Here is a 20,166-nt window from a genome sequence, read left to right as displayed (position 1 = left end):
TCCTACAACGGGTTACACATAAGAGTGTCAAATTGATCTAGGATATGATTAGTGGGAGTGAGATATAATCATGGGAGTGTCCCATAAACATATCTCATAGGCCTAAAAAGGAATTAGGCAAAGATAGTACAAAAAGGCCAAAAACAGGGTTTTTGGGCCTAGGCCGATTCGGGCACTTTTAGGGTTCGGATTGGGCTGATTTTTGGAGGGACGTTTCCTTATGTTATGAAAATTAAATCTGCCAATTTTGGCTGGGTTTGGACGTCATCTCCTTAGGGAATTGAGAAAATGCCAATAGTTGCTATTTTCGACTATTTCCCTAAATCTTATTCTAAAGGGTGTTTTGGAAAACCTAAAAGGAGGTGGATTCTTATTAGGGTTCTATATAAACACTCTTAGGGCAGAGAATAAGGTGTGGAATTTCTCTCTAAGCTTTCTTACTCTACCACATCAAGTAGAGAGGAGAAAGTGAGCTAATTCCCATTACTATCAATCTAGTCAAAGAAGAAGGTGTTCTTCTATCCAACCACCATTGGTGTGCTAGCTATACAACAAGGTGGGAGATCAAGTTGATTGCTCGTGTCCCAAGTAGAGGAGCTACACTTGAAGCTCTTGGTCTTCTTCAATCAATTCAACTAGTTCGAGGGAAAAGCGATTAAGGTAATCTACTATCTCCATTAGATTAATTACTAGTTTTGCATGTGATCCTGGGAATACTAGTGTAGACATTAGATGTCATATTTCCGCTATAAACACTAGTAGAAGGGTGTAAATCCCTACACTCCCCACACTTCAAACTGATATTTTATGGTCCATAATGTATAAATCAATTAGATCACATTTTGAGACTCTTAAGTGAAATAACATGTATTATGTAATTAATACATATATTAATCCACATTAGTTATTAATATTTAAATACTAACATCCTTTGGATCAGATCTCCCTGCACTCACTCATTCTAACCATTTTGTGTTTAATAATGATCGGACGGAGGCAGCTGCCCATACCAACGGCCCAATCAATCTTTACTTTGGTAATCTCTTAACTCAACTGACAAACACAAAATGAAGTAAGATCACTACAGATTCAGGAATCATGGCCATGTCAAATGGTTATGCATCTACTCCAGATTCCAGTGTCGTTCTCAAAAGATGTGGGTCGAGTACCAATATCCAAGAGACATTATCCAATATGAGGATATTTTGAGCTTACTCCCTCAAAATTAATTGGTAATTGAGATTACCCTCTTCAGTAATTGGTAATGGAGCTTACCCCCATTGAATTTAGAATTTTTGTCAAAACTACTAAGGACATGTTTGGCATGTGATAATAAAATTATAAATTAAATAATATATAAATAAAATCAATCATTATTAATCATATTTCCGACCAAATCAAACAATAAAGTAAGGTGGAATCTCTACTAGGAATCACATTGAGAATAATTACTCTTGGTAGTCACAATCATTTCACGTACGCCAAACACAACGTTTGTGCTTTTATCAATAATAGTAAATCTAAGGGGGTAAGCTCAATTACTCATCATTGAGAGGGTAAACTAAATTACCAATTAACGGCGAGGGAGGAAGCTCAAAAAACCCTATGATTATAGACTCATATGAAGATCGAACCAGACGACAGTACAAGAGGATCGCTAGTTTCATCTCTTCTGATACATCTACAGAAAGGGTGTCGACAACCCAAATGTCGAAGAAGAAATGAATATATTTTTTTTGGAATTATCGAGGAGTTGGGAACGAACCGACTAAACATACGCTGCTGTCTCAATTCCTCGGTGTGACCAAACCGGATTTGGTCTTCCTATCTAAAACTAGGCTACAATTTATGTCTTCTTTATCTTTTTTCCATAAATATAATCTTATAAATTATCATTAAGCCCACGACCAGGTCTTTTTTTATCTTTTTAGCATTTAAAAAAATAAGTGCAGAAAAATAAGCTCAAACTCTTCCTATCTACAACTAGGCTACAATCTATGTAATCTTTATCTTTTTTCCGTAAGTATAATCTTATAAATTATCACTAAGCCTAGGACCAGGTCTTTTTTATCTTTTTTTTTTTAGGAAGTCCTTTTTATCTTTTTAGCATTTAGAGAAGTAAGTGCAAAAAATTAAACTTCAAGTTCGAACTTAATTTTTTGCACTTACTTTGACACCACTTAGAATTTATATTCATCTATTAAGTGAAAAAATAAACGGCCTAAAATTGCCGACCCGCACTTATTAAGTGAAAATCACTTAATAAGTGCAAAAATCAAACACCCTCTTACTATGCTTTCGACTAGTAATAATACAATAACTATTCACCATTCTACTTGTAATAACTATTCACCATTCTACTTCTAATATTGTACATTCCTCTATTACAACATCTGAATCATCCATGGCTTGGGCTTGGAATTTGTTTTGTATTTATGGACCACCAAAGGTCCAAGACCGTTTTCCAACCCAATTTATTTTATCAGAGACCTAAACGCTTTAGGGTCAGGCGATGAAAAGGGGGTGGTTCATATCTCGTTTGTCTCATTGTAAGGACTTCATACAAAATGCTAACCTGTTAGATCTCGAATTCAACGGACTGGGGTAGACATAGACAAAGGGACAGGCAATACACCATCTCATGAGAGAGAAACTCATTAGGGTGTTATGTACTACAAACAGGCTCTTAGCTTACCCTGAAGTCATTTGCCTAGATATAACAGTGGTCATGCTCCGATACTGTTATTACTAGTCATGGTCAAAGGTCAAGTACACAACACTAGCGAGATTTGAGGCCCAATTGACCAAGCAGAGTATTCGGATCAATTTCAATCGGCTTGGGAAGGGAGTTTCGAACCGTTCCACTCCAAAGTCCAGACAGTTAAGTCTTCCTTACATAGTTGGAGAAAACAGGCCTGGAATTTTACGTAATAGATTGACCATTCTAAGGAAACGATTAACAGATATCCAGGGTATAGCTCCGACAAAAGCCTCTTTAAACATCGGACGTGATTTACAGGAACAACATTTAGAGAAAATCCGACATACAAAGGCTGAACAAAGAGCCCGTTCAAAATGGACACAAAATGGGGACCGTCACACGAGGGCCTTTCATATGGCCATGTCTCACCGGAACACGAGGGCCTTTCATATGGCCATGTCTCACCAACGCCAGGAAAATCGTATACACCAATTAAAATCAAGTACTGGAGAGGTTTCTATAAGTGAAGACGAAATCGCCACTGAATTGACCACTTATTTTCAGAACTTAGTTACGGAGGAGCAAGTTTGCCACCCTCCCAGTGAGATTATCAAGATCTGTAGAAGTGATTCATTTTCCCATTTAGACTCATGGAACTACAATAATCACACAAAGTCCCCTCCGTTCCAATACATTGGAAGGCTTAACCGTCAAAATATAACATCTTAAAGCACCTCAGGTTCCTTAAGTCTGACTAAGAAGCAAACCTCTCTCTCTCTTCCATTTTCACTCCTATGAGCAAAAAATTCTGTTTCTATAACTCTGTTATGGAAACACTATATGATAATGTACATAAACAACAAATGACGAAAAAGAAGAATCTCTAAACACAAACAGATTACCCGAACCTCACAAACCAGAAGGGAAGTTGTTGACTTGACCCTGTTCCAATGCATCTTCATTATTCACCTTGTATCCTACCCGTATGCGCATCGCCAGAGGTTTCTGCAGACATCAGGAAATCAGGACTAAGTAATGCTACATATATATATATATATATATATATATAGAGAGAGAGAGAGAGAGAGAGAGAGAGAGAGAGAGACAGAGAGAGAAACACGTATGCTGGTCTAATGGAACCTCCATACCTGCCCTTGTTGGCTATTTGTGACGCTCAGAGTTTGAGTAACTGATCCATTACCGCTTGCCGGAAGTGTATTACTACTAGCTGGTTCCAAATGCAGTTGTACAAACTGATAAACCAAACCCATCAAAAGTGTCAAATAGCTGAAATCCAGGAATCAAACTAAACACTAGCAACTTCGCAGTAAAAGATGATGATTATTGGGTAGCCAAATAGATAAGTGTAGAAATATTATACCTTAGGAACTGCTGCCTGGAAAAGAAAATTTGTATAAACATTTGGTGATTTATTAGTGAAAGTAGCAGAGACCAATGTTGTTTGTAGACTTCCAGGCTTCTTTGCGAAACTGAACATTATCTTCAACGAACTGCTCTCAAAAGCTACTATAGACGGATACGCTGGACTATTATCTCCTGTTCAAGCAAAAGAGGTTACTACTTTTTTAGTACTATACACTATTGGAAAAATTATGTATAAATGAAGATAATGCCAACCAGAGAAATTCAATTCTGTAAAAGAATTGCCATTGGGAGTCGAAGAAGTGGGGGATAAGACGTCCAATAAATCCATCACTTGTGGAGATCCTACGGGAGTAGAGACTTTCCGGGAAGTTGGAGAAGAGACTGGCAGGGGAAATGGAGAAGAAATCTCTGGCGAAGTTATTGATGGTCCATTAGTCTGACTTGTGGATAAGATGTCCGATGTTGACGAATTGTTCTGTGTAGGAACAGTTCCGATGGATAAAATATCCAGTAAACCATCTATTCCACTTGGTGGAGCCTGGCCAGCACCTTTCACAGATGGAAAAAAACGACAGCAATAAGTGGTCTATAAAACCTCGGTATCGGAAGAACATATAACAGAGTAACAGCAATTTAGACGAACAATGTTTGACTTAATATTTCTAACACAAGAAGTTCCAACTTCATGATTGACTATTTTAAAAAAACAATACCTAGGAAAGATGAAAATATATCAAAATAAACACTTTGATCAACAAAAAAAATAAAATTTTCATAAAGGCTCTAGAGTGCCTTACTCAAAGAGCAAAAATTAGAAGTACAAAAAGTAAAAGCACATAGTAATGATTGAAGTATATCCAAGAAAAAATAGGTTTGGTTCTGGAAGTAGTCTTAGAAAAGAAAAAAGGAGATGAGGAATAAAGATAGTTCGTATAAATAGAATACTTTTTCATTTCTTTTTTCGCTCGATAAAAAAGTTTATAGCTGCTGTCTTTTTACATGAAAGAGTGTGAGTGTAAAAAAAGATGTAACAGCACAAATATGTTCAGAAAAAATACCTGACGGGGTCGATGGAAGACCTAAGCCCAAAAGATCCTGAAGAAAATCATTGCTTGAAGAGGTAGCTGTTGGCACATCATCATAACTCAAATCGAGTAAATCTACAGGTGGAGCAGCAGGGGTTTTTGCAACTCCATTAGGAATATTAAGAGAAGCTTTAGTGGGGGTTGAAACAGATGTTTCCAGAGAACCGGGCCTCTTCCCACTATAAGTTGTCTCATCCAGAACTGGCATCCTTTCAACCAATGCAGACCTGATGATACTCATCAAACAGCTTTATGAGTAAACATATGTTCTGATAAATCAACCAACAATGGGAAAATAGAACTTCAAATGACATAAAACGCACAAAAGTTAGTTACTAACCTGATATTCTGATGTTTAGCAACAACAGAATGGAATTCAATGGATCTTTGCTGTAATTCAAGCACAAGATTTCCTTTGTCCTGAGCAATTATATCCTTAATTCTCCTAGAAGTGGCACGAAAAGAAGCATCATTATTTCCCCATAAAGAGTCCAGAAAATAGCTACTAGAAAACTTTTATGGTTAATACTTAACATCACAAAAAGCTGGAAAGTTTTTTTTGAAACTTTGATTGAATATATAAAGAGAAAAAACTATTTACAAAAGGCGAGGAGAGAGAGTGAACATCTCATGACATCCATGCCTCCCAATTTATTACAACATCAATGTAAGAAACGAGCCTGAACGTGTCAACACTTTTTATCCAAGAATATAAAGTGCATTTGATGTCTTCCACATCTACGTTGGTGTTAAGATTTGAATCCTTGAAAATCTTGTTGTTACGATCCATCCAAAGGTTCCAGACAATGGCCAATGGGAGTGCCTCCCACACCTTTCTTCTTCTCTTGCTCTTGTAAAGGCCCTCCCACTGTTCTAGAGCTTGTTTAATTGTCTCCGGTCTGCACCAAGGGACCTTGAAGGAGGCTATGAAGTAGCTCCAAATAGAGCTAGCTATAGGGCATGAAAGGAATAGATGATCTAGATTCTAGGCTTTCCTCCTGGCTCTTGCACAGCACACATCTGTTAGCTAGGGAGAATCCTTTTCTTTTTAGCGAATCCACCGAAGGAACTCTATCTAAGAACATTGCCCAGACGAAGAAACCAAACCTAGGAGGAATGACTTTCCTCCAAATGATGCTGATATGAATAGGGTCGAGGATCTGCGTGTCCTGCTCTAAGTCTATATAGCACTTACTCACACTGAGTTTGTCCTTAGCGTTTGTTCGCCATACCTTCTTATCCGACTGATCTTTGGGTGACACCTCCTGGAGGGTCACCAGCAAATCTGCGTACGCTTGAATTTCCCAGTCATTTAGATTTCTTCTAGTATTGATTTCCCAGACTTGTAGGTGCTTGTTGTAATACGAGCTTACGGATGCTGATTGGTTGCTGGCTATTTCAAAGATCCCTGGGAATCGGACTTTCACAGTGCTCTGGCCTATCCAGAGATCTGTCCAAAAGCTGATGTCTTCGCCACTGCCTAGCTCCCAAGTAGTCAAATTCCAGAACAGACTACTGTGTAGTTGAATACCTTTCCATACACTACAACCATAGACTTGTTTCTTTGCTCTACTTGACCATTCCTTGTGTGTGTCCCCATATTTGTTGCAGATCACCTCTCTCCACAAGGCCTCTTTCTCTTCATCGAATCTCCACACCCATTTCATAAGGAGTGCTTTATTCATATGTTTCAGGTTCTTGATGCCCAGACCTCCTCTTCTTTTACTTGTGCATACCAAATTTCAAGCTGCCCAGTGTAACTTCTTCTGCTCCTTTGCACCTTCCCAGAGAAAATTACACATCTTCCTATCTATTTCCTTCAACACACCAGAAGGGATAGGGAAGAGGGAGAGAAAGTAGGAGGGTAATGCTTGAAGGACTGATTTGATAAGAGTAATTTTCCCCCTTTAGAAAGGAGTTGACCTTTCCAGGCTGCTAATTTATTGTTAATCCTTTCTATCACTGGGTCCCAAAGCTTTTTAGACTTATAGCCTTCCCCCAAAGGAAGACCAAGATAAGACGTGGGGAGAGATCCCACTTGACAGCCGAATTCCTTCAACAATTCGTGATTGATATTGTTATCTCCAGCCCTATTGATTCTATATATGTAAGATGGAAAGTTGACTAAATTTTACAAGGAGAAATAGCAATATTGTCAGTGGGAATAGTTCCTCACTTCTCCTTCCCTCATAATTAACATATTTACACCACCCTAGCCCTATTAATTTAGTTATTTGTTTTTCTGGTTGTGATTTTTGCCTCCTTCGACTGTACATTGTTTTACACTCCTTGTCAATAAAATCTTCATTCAAAGTTTCAAAAAAGATTAATTAATTTAGTTCTATATTATTCCTTAATCGCTTGACTTGAATGGGGGTATTTCTACTAGCTGCCAGTGGTTCCTTGCATTGGATCCATGAGCATAGAAAGCAAACCACAAAAAGACAATTGTACATATGAACATCAAAGACAAGCTTCAGCGTTTCATACATCTAGGGCATGGAAAAGAATATATAAGCAGAAGGGTAAAGATAATTACACCTTAAAGATTAGTACGGAGGTTGACATATGGAATTTGAAGTTAAAGAAGATTAAACTTACTCTGAACAAGAAGGAAAACGAGAAGAGAGCTTTAAAAGAGCAACCAAAGCCATTGCCCGAGTATCGATCTCAGATGTATGTCGTTTCATAGCAATCTCTAAGACATCGACAGCATCAGATTCTGTTACCTGCTTTAGGAAATTTGAGTTAGTGTTCCTTTTTCTTCGAACTCTTATTAGTAGAAAAGAAATATTACTCGTGCAAAAGAGTTGTAAAATAATAGTGTGCCGGTCTTGGCATTCAAATGCATGATTAACTCTACAGAATGCATTTCGTCTCTTCATTAAGAATCTGTCTTCTTGACTCATGACAGCTCTAGTAATTTATGAACGAGTACAACATATTCTAGAAATGCATCCACATGCACGCAGAAAAGAAAAAAATGAGTGAAAGAGACCAGGATTTTATCCATAAAAGCATCTTGTCGTCTTCAAATTCCATTTTGATGACCAAACAATAATTAGCATGTTCTCACAAAATTTGAAAAAGGCATCTGCACAAAACGAGTATTTGGGCATTGTCCTTCTGTAAGTACTGGGACTACCAACTTGGTAACTATTAAGATGATGTTTTTCATATCAACAGCTACGAAGTGACAAACAGCATCCCCTATCTGGTGATATGCCCATTTACCGCCCCAAAAGTGATATTTGATGATTGTGAAAAGTTAACTCCCAAAATATGATGAATGTACTCACGGTTATCGGGTGCTCTTGATCCAGCATCCCTGTATTATTAACAAGCATTTCACCATATTCCCCGATGCACCAAACTGCTACTCGAACAAGACTTTCCTGAGTGGCACGTTAATACAATCAGCTCAAAAAGAGCAGAGTGATGCATTTCAATATTTATATCCTGAAAGTTTATGTTAAATTACCTGATCACCTGATGTTTGGAAAGCTTTGTAAAGAGATCTCACAGTGTATCCATGGAGGTCAGTAGCGTTGCTTATTACAACGACAAGGGCATGCCATACTTCATTCTTAACAAAATTCCCAGCCTGGTATTATAAAATAAATGAGTACTAACATTGGTGTTTATTTTATAAACAATCTAAAATCTGAGAATAATATGTGCAATTTTAGTTGTCGTGCATGCTTTACCATTCGACTAGTGTTTTAGATCTTCAGACAAGTTTTTGTACCAAATGCATGTGGTCTAGCTAAAAACATACGCCTGATTTTACTAGAGACTTCATACATTAACTCGTAATAAAACCACATCACGCATGAATAGAAGTATAAAACTTGGATCCAGATCTTCAAAAGAGCAAACACAACCTAAAATGTCTCTTCTAGGTTCAAAGCGAAGGAGATGGTTTTCACTACTAAAAAATTCAGATAAACCAAGTAAAAATTACTGTCATGGTGGATTATCTGCTCAGGGATATAAGATACTAAATAAAAAAAATCTGCACGAAATGTCTTAAATTCTTTGTCGATATCTACCTTGAATGAGGACATTCAACAGGGTCATGCTCGAACACCTTTCGATTTAGTCTACAAGATACGGATAAGCTGAATTGCCTAAATACTGACTAGTCAGTCAGGTAAATGATGCACACGATATTTCATTTAAAACTGGAAAGGGGAAAAGTTGAGAGCAGGGAAATAGAAGTAACACAAGGAATCAAGAATTAAAATCTTTTTCTGACTGAAAAGTGAGTTGAGAAAGTGAAAAATAAAATTCTGTAATCGCACATCAGTTGTACCAAAACGTAACATTATGGACAAAAATGCTGTTATTCAGAAATTACAAAATCGAGATGAGAAATTAATTCTGAACCATCCTAGATATTAAGAATAAATTGAGTGTGATTTCTTTTTGAAAACTATAACAATATTGATGGCAGAAAACAGACCGTAACACTGGAATAGATAGAAAAATCAACAAAGAAACTAAACATCAATAGCTTATCAACATTTCACACCTCAGATAGAACCTTTAGCATTTGATCAATATACCATATTTTCTCCGGTGAAAACCTGATAAACAAAGAAAAAAATTGAATTAGAGAACATTCATAGATAACACGCATTCACAGCATTACATATATTGGACAGCATACTATTACATCCAATGCATTGCCTCATTATGTGATACCCAACTAGATCGTGCTATTGTTACTAAAGGAGGTTAACAGGGAAAACTGCAAGCACAACAGTCATACTTACTTCTCAACAATGGAACATATTTTGGCAGTAAGGTCTTCCTTGAATTCCTGATCACTGACTTCTAGATAGTCAATAAGTTCTTTCGTCAATTGTTCCACATTACTCTCATTCACTAGAAGAAATATGAGTTCTAGGGCCCGCTTCCTAATTGAAGCATCTGAATCCTGTTAAATAGACAAACAAGATCAAAAGATATTTGAAAAACTCAAAATTTCAGTATTTCACCAAAGGTAGTCTCCATGAACAAGTCGGCATCTTAAATATCACCGGTTTCATAACTTTGAATCAATAATAAGTGTGAATCATTTGACTTGATAATGCTATCCAGAACTAGGTACGAAGGCCAAGTGCATCATTTACAAAAAAAGAACATATTTCTCATTAATGCACAAAATGGATTTATTTTGTTCTTTTTTGAACAATTTGATTGAATTAAGTAGAAAAATAATACAACAGGTTCAGGTCCTTGAAAGACTGGACCCTGAGACTAGCACCAAGACAAAACCCAAAAGACCCACAATTACGAAGTATTGATTAGACTCTTTCACTTAACAAATCTATAAAAATGGATTTCTGACTAGAGTTTATTTCACGTGACAATTCCAGATTACACATCTGTAACTACACTAATATGTTTGGATCATCAAGAATTAAAATAATTAGGATAAACGAAATCATATGGAAAACTGGCAATAACAAATAGTTCCATCTTAGAAGTAATCACGAGGAAGAACCCTTGGTTGGAGTGGTAAGAGGTATAGTCTTCCACCTTAGAGGTCAAGGGATCGAGGCACGCTGAACAATTCAAAAAAAAAATCATGAGGAAGAACGAAAAGGGCTATTTAATACCTTCACACACTCCAAAATTGTTGCTCGATGCCTCTGTACTGCTTGAGCATCTACTTGAATAGCCTTCATCAGCATGTTCAGTGCAACATATCTGCCAGAGAGATAGCGTTTGAAGGAAAAGTGAAAAACAGATTAGCCCCTATCGTTTATTCATTGGCACACAAAATATTACTATAGGTAGGTTCAACTTTATTAGCAAATGGAGCACTGCTTGCTTGTGAGATCAATTAATAATACCCAAGACTAATCAAGCATCCACCCATTAAGAGAGAGTCTGCCAAACTCTTTAAGAAAATACTAGTAAATACCCCAACCAAAAACCTCATCAACAGATACATGAGTCATTGACTACAGAGACAATTATGTGCAGTGTAACTCACCTAATATTATTGTCACGGTTCGATAAAAATCTCCCCAAAATATTAATTGCAAGCACACGCAAACCACTATTATCTTCAATGCTCATAATAGTTTCGACACATTCATAGAGAATGGCATTTCCTGCATTTTTATTCGTCTCGGTCTTCGTCGCAACCTAAAAGAAGAATTTAAGAATGTCAAAATAAACTGGACAGCGAAATCATATCATATTGACAGAATAAATTTTAATTAAAAGTAATCCACTGTATGCCGCACAACTTAATATTTTTTTTAAACTTTGAATGAATATACACCTCAATGCATATTAATTTCTAGTTCTCGATTGTTCAATGCCACTTTCCATTATTGTAGGGAACCAGCAAGGACCATCAAGAAATTTTGAGGCCTATAAAGGATTCTGATAGAAGAATAAGCAGAGTTACGGCCTTTCAGATTAAGTGGACTAGTTTATTTTGTTATTACTAATACTATAATAATTTATTTCGTCTGTTGCATAACTGCAGATTTACAGCAGGATCTTGGGTCTTTACTTTGTGTAAGGTCACTGACTCACTGTTAACCTGACATGAGGAGAAAATTAAGAATATAGTACTTCCTTGGTTTCCTACATTTGTCACTCAATTACATCATCTTCCCCAATTCTCTTCTTATCCTGAAATATATTATTCTGACTATAAGAACGAAAGAACGATAAACAAAAATTTATTGATTGTGGATGAACTTCCTATTTTTAACTTTATTTTTATCGATGTTCATTCGGGCCTAGCTCTGCAGTTAGATGAAGTGTAGCTCGATATCAACATCTTCATGCAAAAAAATAAACAGTATTTGGCAACACACCTGAGCAAGAATATCGTTCATGCAATCACTAGCATCAGCATCTCCTTGACCCAAGAGGTGCAAAAGCCTTAGCAGTCTAATATGAAGGAAAGGATCTGTGATACCCGCAATGTCATACTCAGGGGCATACGGGCTATTCACAACATCCTTTAGAACTTTAACCAATCCCTCCGTGCACTTCTATAATCACAATGAAGAAAAATATGTCTGAGGTCAATATGTCCATGAAATGTATAGTTTGCATCAAATTCAATAGTTGCTTCTCCGTAATGGCAAATTGGTAATACATCACATATTTGCATGCTAAAATAATGTATAGAACTGAATTTCTCTGACTACTAAACCTATATTGAACCTATTCTGAATACAAGCTGCACAAACCAGTGTACCACCTAGGCAAAAGTAAGTTGTGCTGATACGTATAGAGAAAGTAAAAAAAGGCTTTTCAGCTACTAGGCAGAGCCGTACTTTCATAAACTCCTCATTTGATCAAGTATAAGACCTTCTCACAAACTAACGCAACTGGCACCTTTTTATAGATATATAAAAAAAAACTATTGATACCTATGTTGTCAAAGGCGACGCTTCCCCGCACCTAAGCGCCAAAAGCGATGGGTAAACAAGGGTGTCGCCTCTTTTCGAGGCGATTTCCCCTGATTTCCCCGGGTGTCGACTTGAGACGCTTAGGCAAGCGCCTTTAGTCGCCTCGGGGAAGCGAGCCCTGGTTTCCTCGGGTGTCGACTTTTGTTTTCTTCTTTCTGTATTGTATTTTTCTTCTCCTTAAATAATTCTACTTCACTTTCTCTCTCTAACCTTCACAGTTTCTTTCTCTCTCAAACAGAATCTGTTTTTGTTCTTCTTTTACTTTCTTCTTCTTCTTTTACAATATAAACTATATTTATTACTTCATTAATAGTACTTGTTTTGTTCATTATTACTTCATTAATACTTTGAGACTTTAACACTTGAAGTCTTTCATAGTAATATAGTATACAGAATCAGTAGTTTACTACTTCATTAACACTTTGGGACTTCATACTTTAATAGCACTTGTTTTCTTCTTCTTCTTTTACAGTATACACTACACTTAATTTCTTACTTCGTCTGAGGCGGTCGCTTAAGCACGCCTAAGCGCGCTAAGGCGAGGCGATTGGTCTGTCGCCTCGCCTCACGCCCTAAACAACATAGATTGATACTATTATATAAGCAAGGATTTTGTACATTGTCTCTGTAGGATGAGTTAATATACAGCATTTCTCTTTTCTATGGTAATGCATAACCATATCCATATGAATTGTAGCATATTTACATGACCATATTACATGTTCAGAAATTCCTCCAACTATTAAGTGACACGATCCTTTCCTCACTGACTGTATTAGACACATAGTTCCAACTTCCAATTTCATGAACCAAAGCATCAATTCCTGTGCAGAAATACAATGCAAGAAACATATCGCAAACGTTCATGCAAGTCATTCAAGAATCAAAAAATATGGAAGCAAAAGTGCAAAATTATAATAGAGTTGTAGGACAGCTAAGTCATGTGAAGGAACATTAGGACAGCCTTGTAATTTCATCCTCAAAATTTGTAACAAGTCTAGTACAATATGATTTTAGTATTCCACAGCGGTTCCATATACGTTAAGATACTACATTTTCAGTTTGCTGCGATAAATTAAAAAGATTCAGCATGACAGAGAGGATGGTGGTTAAGTAGTGAATAAATTGGGCTAATTCAACCAGGTAAAAAGCAAGTCACCTTTCTAAAGTAATCAAGGGACTCTGTGCTGACTCTGCATAGATCTGTACAAAGCTGGACGCCTGTTATTAAAACTCCATGATGCTTTTCTTTAAGTAAGGAAGCAGCGGGACTCATAAAATTCTCTGCCAAGTCAGGGACTTTCTTTATTATCCTTATAGAGCATAATGCTGCCTATAACGCAGGAAAAAGTGCAAAGTCAGCTTATGATGTAACAAGACAAGAAAAGTGCTATAAGTTGAGCAATTAGAAGAAAAGAACAAACTTAGAGGTTTGAACCTATTAAGTTACTATTTACAGAAGTCCATGACGGACTTGAACCCATTCATGATATAAAAACTAGAAGTAAGAGTATTGTGATACTAGTTCATACTTTACAAAAGGAAATCAATCGTAACAAAGACACAGTACAAAAAGAAACCAAAGCATAGGCCCAAAAGTAACTTTATTTATGCATTAGTGTGTTACATGAGCAAATACAGATGAAAGTTTTAAATATAGAATTATTCCTTAATCTTTCACTGGATCTAGCTTAGAAAGCTAATTTCACGAGGATAATACCTCTTTAACAAAACAAAGTTGCCACCAATATATGACAGTATGACACTAGTATCCAATGTTTACTTTAGTATAACATGAATGACTATTGACAATGAGAGCCCAAACGTTGTTATTGAATCCTTCAAAATCTATTCCTAGGCATGAGAAAGGCTTTTCACAGTAAGCGAATATTACTTTTTTGCGGATGTTTGGATCTCGATTTTGAAGCAATCTTTCAACTTCCGGTGCAAGATCACGAGCCATTTCTGCTGAACAAATATTCCCCAGAGCACAAAGAGCAAGCCCTACAATATACTGGTTTGAGTGATTGAGATCTCTGCACGTGTCAAGCTTTTCAATATTAATATATGGAGTTCGTAAGGAGAAAAGGAAACAATATTAGCTAATTATCTCATACTGTTTAACAGAATTTGTAACCAGCATGAGAACTTCTTGTCTTTCATCCAGAAGCAACATGAGGCCAAGGTATCCTATTCTCTTTTCAGGGAAGCCAGAAGAGGCAATCAACTTCAGGCACTCCATTTGACCAAAATGTGTGGGGTAACCAAGCATGTGAATGAACATGAGCTTCGCAAGGTTACGATGCCGGTAATCATTATCATTTTCACTAACTGCTGCACGAATGGCAGCACACTCTTTTCTTACAACAGCACGCTCTTCAGCTGCAGTTTTGCAAGCACGGATGGCCCGAATCATGTCCCTGAAGTAAGCAAAACAAAAGCGGGCATCATATTAATAAGTAATAACTAATAACACATATATGCTCAGGAGAGTGTACCAGCATTAATATAGGGGAATCGTAAAATCTTGTTGTGGTATGATATAGAAGAGGCATATGGCAAGAAACAAACGAGAAGGAACTTTTAATGTGTGACATAACTGATGAATATGAGAGAATATCCCTGGTTAATGTTTATGTGAAAAGTTTGGTATTAAGAGAGGCATAGACACTGACTGGTTATATTAAGCCTTTGTTTGATCTTCTGAGTAAGAATTTTTGTATTTTGTATGAATTGGAGTCTATGTTAATAGTAACCTATTTACTGTTACTTCTTTTATGCATATATTTGATGTATTAAAATATCTATTGGTAAAACAAACTTACTGTAATTATACAACATATTCTTTTGTGGTCCTTGTTTCTAACGGGTGTCCACTAAGAATAATAAACTAAATCACTACAAATGAACTGTGTCTATATAAATTGAGTTTTGTTGTATAACTGTTTACAATTTGTTGTATGAATAGTTCTTTTGTAAAGTTATTTAAATTTGAGAAATTGAGGTTTAGGCCATTATAACTCCTTAAGGTTATGCCTCACCTCACCCAAGAAAACATTTTTACATATAAGACAATGACGGTGGTAGTACCAATATCACGACCTGAGTACATATAGTAAGCTAGTAGTGATCATTTTGGCGGCATGCTAGTAACTGTGGTGGTTATAGTTGAAAATCTGGGTTGCCATGTGGGGGTGGGTGGGACGGGGAGATGCCACAACCGACTCACAGGGTTGAGGCCTTGAGGTTGTGATTATTTTTCCAGTGGAAGTTACAATTAACTTCCAAATTTTTAATTGACATAATATTTGGCTTTTAGTAGATTTTTGCTTTGACGGTTCAACTGCAGCAATATGATGCTCTGATTAATGTTCCCAAATAGCTACAGACTACAATAAGGTAAAATGTGGATAAAAAGTAGCAAAACACAATAAACAACAACCGACCGGTGGAAACAGATAAAATTATAACTTTTAGAGAGCCTCAGTTGCAGCTTAAGTGTTTAAAGCTTCAAATGAAAATCTCATCGAGGCCTTGAGACTAGCCTCAAGGAGTTATCAAAAACAGCCTTCTGATTGCAATGATAAGTTGGTAAGGACAGGCGTGATACTCTGATGATGGTGAATCATAATGGTGATAATGTGCGTGGAAAAACAATATATACATAGACATATATATGTGTGTGTGTATGTTAAAATACCAATATATGCACCTACATACACGTTTTGGCCTGTATTTACTCATTCAAGGATACAAGAAAACTACTTATGCTCTGGGTACAAAAATCATGTAGCCAAACAAACTATGCTTCAGGTTTTACAATCAAATAATTATTGATCAAGGGAATTGGCTTTTAAGGAGCAACTTGCTCACTACAAACCCTAGAAAGATCTGCACCATTTATGTCAACCAATGAATTTTAAATTCAAACCTAACAATTGTAGGTAGAGAAGAGCAAAAAAATCTATGTCAATCTCATATTGCTAATCCTAAATATTTAACTGCAGGAACGATTGGTGATCAAGCTCGTTCATTTTTCAGAATTAAGTCAATTAGATTTATCACTAACTCCACTACTTAACTTCCTGAGTTCCAAATCCAGAACAATCAAATCAAAGAATCACCTAAACAAATATGTAATCATACAAATGATCTTTATCGAAGAGGGGAAGAGAGAGGGAGAGAGAGAGAGAGAAAGATGTTTGCTTACCTTAACCGCGTTCCAGAAGAGAAGGGATTCATGATTGGGTGTCGTAAAGCCCTCGATTACCTCGATCCGATCAGAATTCAAGTGAAAATTAGATGAGTATGAACAAGAAGAGGACGAAGAAACTAGGTTGAATGTCGGAGATCTAGAAAGAGAGAGAAATTGATGATCTGAGAGAGGAGAGGAGATGAACGAAGAGGAAAATGCAAGAGAGATTTGGATCTGAGCGAGAGAAGAGGAAAGAAAGACAGGTGAAGAGAGAGAGAGAGAGATTTTATTGATTTATTTGTTCATGTTTTTCTGATGTTCTCCGTTCACGGTAACGAAATAATAATTATATGTAAACGAAATAACGCTGTGAGCACAAGAAAAACGGCAGATGAATTCCTCGTTTGGCCCCAAAGGCCAAAAGTATAAGTTATAACCAATAGACTTTGAGAAGTTATATATTTATGGGAGGCAATGTAATTTTATAGGCAATCCCCATTCTCTTATCCCTCATTTTGGAAGGTGTTTGTCATCGGGTTCTTCTTTCTCTCCCTCTCGCTACTTCACCATTCTCCTCCGGTAAAAATGTCGTAGCCGTCCAACCTCTGGCTTGCGACCTTAACTCAAAAGAAATATTTCTTTTTTTTCTGTCTTCTTCTCTCTTATTTATCTTTTTCTTCTCTCTATTCTCTATCCGACGAAGGGGCTCTATCCTTTCCTCGTAGAGAAAGAGAGGAGGAGGAGGAGGAGGAGGAGGAGGAGGAGGAGGAGGAGGAGGAGGAGGAAAAAGATGAGGTGGCGAGAGGTAGAGATGAAGTGAAGGTAAAGAAGATGAAGGGTTGGCTAAGTCAAATCTGACTTAACAACTGGCCTAATGGCATCGTCAATTGTGTCGTTATGCCAAACTCAAATAGGCATTGCCATCTTTTGTTTGCATTGCCTCCAACTAAAATATGTTATAAAAAATTGCTTTTAGCAGTATTGTTTTTAACGGCAGCGTGCGCTGCCGCTGCCTATAAAACTTCGCATAGACTTTCAACCATCACCCCCCGTGGCCAATGTCGTGGCAGATTTGTTCATGGGTGTGTGAAATTTGTACAAACCACACTTATATAGTTAATAAATAGCAAGCACAAGAGGTTGTTGTCTTTTTTCAACTTGGAGTAGTACAAATTTAATAGTCTATCAAGGTTAGTATTATTGTCAAGTAAAACTCTTAAGTGTTACTCCTCCATCCCAAATTGAATGACCTGATTTCTTTTTTGGGTTGTCTCATTTTAGTGTCTCATTTCTAAAAATACAGAAAATAATTTTTCGCTCTTTCCAATAATACCTATTACTATAAATTTAATGACAACTTTATTTAAAAGTAAATAAAACTTTTTCATTGTATTGTAAAAAAGTTAATGAGGATACAATTGGGAAATCATGTTATTTTTTAAAGTCAAACTCTAATTAATGATGTTCCTTTAAAAGGTTTGGTTTTCAAAATAGGTCATTCATTTGGGATGGACGGAGTATTAATTAATTTTTCCTTTAACGTAACATGTTTCCCACAGGTCTTGCGTGGCGAGTAGGGGTGGGAAACGGGTCGGGCTCGGGTACCCGTGGATCCCCCTAGTCTCGGGTTCGGGCGTTTTGGGTACTTACACCTATGGCTTACATGCCTTAATGAGCGGGCTCGGGCCGGGCAGATTTGAAAATTTTCTGCACAAAGCCCGTCATGGGCATTAGCCCGTTGGTTTCTTGTCAGATTTCGGGGGGGGGGGGGGGGGGGGGGTCGGGCTCGGGCACAACCACTCCCAAAAAAATCAGAATTAAAAGTTACAAAAAAAAAAACTTAGTTCAACCAACAAATTAAATAAAATCCACCATTTATATAAAATGATCAAACTCGAACGTAGTTGAGAAAAGGAAACAAATTTTATAAAGATCTACACTAAACAAACATATAAAGAAATATATAGAGATCTAGAAATCAAATCCTGAACATAAACAAAGAAATACAAATCTACAAAAATAAAAATCAAACACAGATAAAATATCAAAGACATAAAAAAAAAAAAAAAGATGTACATAAAGGACTTCAAATAATTTTTTTTTTTAAAAAAAGAGATAGAGTCTCTACTAACATAAGATAAAGAAAGATAAAGACATAAAATACAAAAAATTATACAAGTGAAATGAAGAAACTTCTAGATCTAAATGAACAAAAAAATATGTAGAGAAAATAGAAAATAGGAGGAGAAATATTACATGAAAATAAAATATGTACAGACGGTCTTCTTTAGATCTATTCCGAAAACTAATTTGTTTTAATAGAATATGATATGGTCTTCGGTCTTCTCATCTTTGTTTTTGATTTCATCTTTTGGTTGTTGCAAAAGTCTTGGATTTCTTCGATCTTCTCTATCGCCTACTCTATCGACAAAGAGAATGGGAAGATTAGAATAAGATGAGGCTTTTACATGAAACCCTAAACTACACTCAATCTAACTGTTGAGAATTAAATTCATAATCTAATGACTTGTATAAGTCGGGTTATACGGAATGGGCTTAACGATTGGGTTTATGGCTCGTATGGGGGTTTCTTTGATGGAGCCCAAGCCCGCCCATTATCTAGAGGCAGGATGGGCGGGCACTACCCATGTCGGTTTCGGGCGGATTTTTTCCCCCTCAAACTCGGGCATTTCGAGTCGGGTTACGGGTTCTCGGGTCAAATTCCTAGACTTAGTGGCGAGTTAGGAACAGTATGTGTCATGGTAGATCGTGTTGTTGTTCCTAACAAGTGAGAGTTAACGGGTCTGAGAACCAAAAATCCTATGCCCTACACGCCCCACCAACCTCCGTGATTGATTAACACAACACAGCTCGCGGTGTGCCATGTTGGCCTGCCTCCCAACAAATCGTATCAGTCGGTTTGCAGGTCGACACGGCTAGTTGCCAACCATTACCTTATTTAAGAATTTATCTAGGGCATAAAGACTTCAATTAATCAAAATTAGCTTAAGCGGCAACCTTATCTTGAGTCCAAAAAGCAATTTAGTTGTACTTTTCACCCTCACCTCTGCCACAACTTCTGGTCATAAACAGGGCACACAAAAGCCTTGTTTGTCCAACTATTGGAATAGTCAGACCATAACCATGCCACTAGAAAGCCCTGCTAGTCTGCCGATGGAATGGTAAACCATAATCGGGCAACTAAAAATCCCTATTAGTCTAACAATGGAACAGTCAGACCATAACCAAACCACGACAAATTCTTGGTGGTCTAACGATAGAACAATCTGACCTTAACCACGCCACGAAAAAGCCCTACTAGTCTAAAGATGACACAATAAACCATAA

At 36.9% G+C, this 20,166-nt stretch overlaps 1 protein-coding gene across 1 annotated transcript; it reads right to left on the bottom strand.

Annotated features, from left to right (window-relative positions):
- Nucleotides 1-3,319: 3,319 nt before the first annotated feature.
- Nucleotides 3,320-17,142, bottom strand: LOC147567692 (AP-1 complex subunit gamma-2-like). The gene is made up of 18 exons (XM_086654309.1): nucleotides 16,834-17,142; nucleotides 14,741-15,043; nucleotides 14,518-14,659; nucleotides 13,783-13,956; nucleotides 12,021-12,200; nucleotides 11,180-11,334; nucleotides 10,800-10,890; nucleotides 9,951-10,114; nucleotides 9,707-9,761; nucleotides 8,654-8,776; nucleotides 8,472-8,567; nucleotides 7,774-7,901; nucleotides 5,513-5,617; nucleotides 5,146-5,399; nucleotides 4,340-4,636; nucleotides 4,083-4,258; nucleotides 3,850-3,954; nucleotides 3,320-3,706 (listed from the first exon to the last, which is right to left on the bottom strand). The coding sequence occupies exons 1-18, from the start codon at nucleotides 16,863-16,865 to the stop codon at nucleotides 3,611-3,613; spliced, it is 2,676 nt and encodes an 891-aa protein (XP_086510435.1). The 5' UTR covers nucleotides 16,866-17,142; the 3' UTR covers nucleotides 3,320-3,610.
- Between the last annotated feature and the right edge of the window lie 3,024 nt (nucleotides 17,143-20,166).

This window comes from Eschscholzia californica, unplaced genomic scaffold (assembly GCF_041429995.1).
Source record: "Eschscholzia californica isolate CP2 unplaced genomic scaffold, dmEscCali1.0.p SCAF_1, whole genome shotgun sequence".
In the NCBI taxonomy this organism is placed as follows: domain Eukaryota; kingdom Viridiplantae; phylum Streptophyta; class Magnoliopsida; order Ranunculales; family Papaveraceae; genus Eschscholzia; species Eschscholzia californica.
This window is presented reverse-complemented; position numbering and strand designations above follow the sequence as displayed.